Source organism: Poecilia formosa, unplaced genomic scaffold (genome assembly GCF_000485575.1).
Source record: "Poecilia formosa unplaced genomic scaffold, Poecilia_formosa-5.1.2 Scaffold1750, whole genome shotgun sequence".
NCBI lineage: Eukaryota > Metazoa > Chordata > Actinopteri > Cyprinodontiformes > Poeciliidae > Poecilia > Poecilia formosa.
In genome coordinates this window covers 1-3,861 of record NW_006801689.1, presented here as the reverse complement: position 1 = coordinate 3,861, position 3,861 = coordinate 1, and the positions used below count along the sequence as shown (strand labels likewise).

The following is a 3,861-nucleotide window of genomic DNA, read 5'->3' as shown; positions in this document are numbered from 1 at the left end:
TGCTAACTACTCTGTTGGTTAGCCATTTAGCATTAGCTTCCACTAACATCTATGTTGGTTAGCCGTTTGGCGTTAGCTTCCACTAACTGCTATGTTGTGACAGAGCTAAAAAGCTTTCTTCTCTCTTAGTGTCCAGTTGAGCAGGAAGCAGGAAGTCGTCAGCAGCCTATGCAGACCAGTGATGACGACTTTAACGATGAAGATGCTCCGCCCATGGAGCTTCAGCCTGCACCCGACGCCAAGTGAGAAAACACAAACACTGTAAACAGTGAATCGTCTAAGTCTGCATTTCACCCAAAACTTTCGATCTTTTCTGTTTCCCCGTAGCAGAAACGAGACTCTTCAGGAAAGGCCGGTTGAAAATCAGCGTGGTCATAATGAGGACATCATTCTGAAGGTCCGCGTTATAGAGGACCCCCGTATTGTGGCTCTGTCAAAGACCGGTAAACGTTTACTGAGTAATTCTAATAATTACTACATTGCTACAGCGTTTTAGCGTTAGCTTCCACTAATTACTATGTTGTACAGCACATTAGCTGAAGCAGAAATAATGTTTCTGATTAGTGCTTTTGGGTTGGCGCGGCTTGTAGCTCGCGGTGCTCGCCTCTGGCTATCAGACGCTACAGGCTAAACCCAGAGTAGGTCTTTGAGGGTTTCATGTTCCTGATTGCTCCGTTTCAGTGCTGAAGAGGTACAAGTCCAAGAAGCTCCGGTGTCGCCGTGGGATGCAGGAGGCTGAGTTCCTGAAGCTGCTGACGTCCACCTTCCCCCAGCTGGCCGCTGCAACGCCGTTTGAGTTTTTAATCACCAACAAGACCAAGAAACTGCTGCCTCTGAAAGTGGAGTCCTGGACGCCTGAGCAGATCAGCAGCGCTGCTGGGAACTCTGCCCTCTACATCCGACTGAAGGTACTGCAGCTGGCGCCAAAGCAGTTCAAGATGGCTGAACAGGAAGCCATCTTGCTCCGGTTTCTGAAAATGGGTTTTTCTCTTTAGTCTGTAGGGGGAAACATCAAGTCCAGACTGAAAGATCTGCTGGCAGACGCACCAAGAAAAAAGTGACTTATTATAATTTTTTACAATAATTTTCTGCTTCCTGTTTTTGGCTATTTAAAGCAATGTTTAGTTTTCTAAACGTTGTTTTTTCCTCAGAAAAGAAAACAAACCTCAGCTCAACGAAACAGACACCCACATCAACCTGAGGATTCACGTGCTGGAGGACTCCGGCATCGACGTCGTCACGTCAGAAGGTGAATTTAAGCTCAGGAGGCCGAGGAGCCTGGAGGCGTTTACTCGTTTTAATCTCTGTCAATAATTAATACTAAATGAGCTGAGCATAAACGCCACAGCTTCTGATTCCAGATGAACACGAGTTTTTAAGGTGTTTTTTTTTTACAAATTTGATAATCTGTCAATAGAAAGATGAACACATTTTAAAATAATGACTCAAAACAGATTTTATGATTAAACAAAGAAATGGATTAGCTTTAATTTTTGTTTATTTTTTCTCTTCTCTCCAACTTTCTCAGGCTGTCACTTTGAAAAACGCTAAAATTCACAAGAAAACTTTATTATTTTCAATGTTTTAAGTGCATGAATATGAAATGGATTCACAAAGCAAATAACTGATTCTGCTGGACAACAGAGGAGGAATTATTTTTTATTCATACGTTCTCTGGTGCAAAGCTCCTTTAGTACATGAAGCTTTTTTTTCCTTAGCTGAGTTTTTAGCATAAATATACATTAATATGTTTCTATTTTCCCCTGAACAAGTGTGTGTTACCATGTGTGTGTCTTTATTCGTTTGTGTGCCGTTTTCCTCCCTGTCCTGCTGACGTTGTTTGTGTTTCAGTGCTGAGGAAGTATCGTCTGAACAAACTGGAGTGTCGCCGTGGGATGCAGGAATCGGACTTCCTGGACCTGCTCAGGTCCACCTTCCCACAGCTGGCGCTGTTTGAAGCCTTTAGGTGCGACCGCAGCGGGAAGCTGCTGCCTCTCCACCTGACGTCCTTCACACCTGAGCTGATCTGCAAGGCGGCCGGGACGTCTGCCCTCTACCTGCGGCTCCAGGTACTGCAGCAGGGCGGACTCAGCCAGAACCCCTCAGGTTACCTGATAACTTAGGAAACATTTTCCTTTCAGCATCCAGAGGAACCCAGTGATGGAGCAGAGGAGCCTCAGCAGAATAACCAGGATGGAGAGCGTTCACATCCAGCCACGCCCAGCAACAGGTAAAAACCTTTCAGTTTCCAGACAGTCTGATCGGTTTCATCTGATCAGCTTTTAATCCTCCTCTTTCTGTCCCCCAGAAATGAAAACCCCGACCCAGCAGACGACGACGCTCACATCAACCTGAACGTCTGCTACCTGGAGGAGTCCCAGATGGATTCGTTTTCCTCTCAGGAAGGAGCTTCTTCCACCTTCAGCCCGCAGCTCCGTAATTATTTCTGCCCTTTCCTGTTTCTGATGCAGTTTAGAGAAGCAGAAATCTCTCATGTGAAAGTAAAATCAGAAACACAGCTTTCAGAGAAAACCTGCGAGCTCTCGGTTAGAAACCATGACGGTGTGACGTTACAGTTTAGTGTTGAGATGAACTCTGGACGGTTCGGTTCGTTTTCCGTTACAGCAGACCAACGATATCACCACCGTCACAGGCACAAGGTGACAAAACACAGCAAACAAGCTGAAAATATTAAAAATTAAAAGAATTTAACGTGCAACAGCAGATAATCGAAGCATGTAGCTTCACACAGAGAAAAATATAAAAGTAAAATAAAAATAAAATACTGCACAGTAACACAAAATGTCCAAAGCGATCAGTAATCAGATGCATGAGTTAAGGTTACAGCAGCAGCACTCCTCTAAGATTTCCAGAAACTTCACACAAATCTGCAGATTCCCATTTATTCTCATTTATTCCAGGAAAAGCAGCAGCTGCTTGTCCTTCCAGTGACGAGGTTCACTGCATGCAAACAAGCTGCGTTCCCCAGCTGCTGAATTTAAACTGACGTTCCCCCAGAGGCAAAATATGCTTCAAGTTTAATGAGAATCTGAAAAGAAAGATTTCCCACTCTATAAAAACAAAACAACAACATTTTGCTCATTAAGGATGGATCCCAAAGACGGTTTGAGAGTGAGAACTGGACCGGACCAAGCGTGGAGCCTTGGGGAATCCCATATTTAAAGGAAATGCTTCAGTTTCTTTTTTCAGCCTGTTGTACTTTAACTTAACGATTCAGAGTTAAAAAGCTCCAGTAATCTCATCTCAGTAGTTAACTGTAGTTTATTTAAACTCCTGGTCATTTGGTAAATAATCGTTTTCTTAAAAACTTACAATAGAGACAGAGAGGTTAGCTAACAGCTTCAGTAAAACCTGAACTGACTGGCTGAGTTTTCTTTGTTTTCTCAGTTTTGCAGAAGTTTCCGATCCATGTGCTGACATGTCCCCGAGGTCTGCAGCAGCCGGACTTCCTGGCCTTCCTCAGATCCACGTTTTCTCAGCTGGCTTCAGATCAGCCCTTCAGGGTTTTTGCTCTTCAAGGCCAGAAGATGCTGCAGCTGAACCTGAACAGCGTGAATCCAGAGGAGATCAGGACGACCATCGACTCCCTGGAGGCTTCGGTCATCTGCGTCCAGCAGCTGGTACGTCAGCCGCCACCAGATCCCTTCACACACCGGAGACATTTAATCACACTCTGTCGTCGTTTATGAAACTCTAGAAGAATCCTCCTCCGAAAGAAGCCGCTGAATCTAAAGATCCTCATCCAAGAACTCCACAGGCCAGGTGAGTCAGGAACAGCCGGTTCTTTTGGAGAACCGGTTCTCTAAAAGAACTGATTCTCTACAGGAACTGGTTCTCTAT

General features: G+C 44.7%; 1 protein-coding gene across 2 annotated transcripts; it reads left to right on the top strand.

Moving 5' to 3' along the window:
* The first annotated feature begins 7 nt into the window (after positions 1–7).
* On the top strand, positions 8–3,812 carry LOC103132973 (uncharacterized). 2 transcript variants are annotated; one of them, XM_016667683.1, is made up of 10 exons: positions 8–242; positions 331–443; positions 682–908; positions 996–1,057; positions 1,152–1,249; positions 1,852–2,069; positions 2,142–2,230; positions 2,309–2,436; positions 3,409–3,641; positions 3,719–3,812. In XM_016667683.1, the coding sequence occupies exons 1-10, from the start codon at positions 169–171 to the stop codon at positions 3,785–3,787; spliced, it is 1,311 nt and encodes a 436-aa protein (XP_016523169.1). In that variant the 5' UTR covers positions 8–168; the 3' UTR covers positions 3,788–3,812. The 2 variants fall into 2 exon arrangements, with proteins under 2 accessions (XP_016523169.1, XP_007544790.2); XM_007544728.2 differs by having other exon boundaries at positions 9–242; positions 328–443.
* Positions 3,813–3,861: the final 49 nt, after the last annotated feature.

Excerpts from the sequence above, each read along its gene's own strand:
- LOC103132973 (XM_007544728.2), top strand. The coding sequence starts at position 169 with ATGCAGACCAGTGATGACGACTTTAACGATGAAGATGCTCCGCCCATG. Across the intron at positions 243-327 it reads CAGCCTGCACCCGACGCCAA|CAGAAACGAGACTCTTCAGG; the intron begins GTGAGAAAACAC and ends GTTTCCCCGTAG. Across the intron at positions 909-995 it reads CCCTCTACATCCGACTGAAG|TCTGTAGGGGGAAACATCAA; the intron begins GTACTGCAGCTG and ends TTTTCTCTTTAG.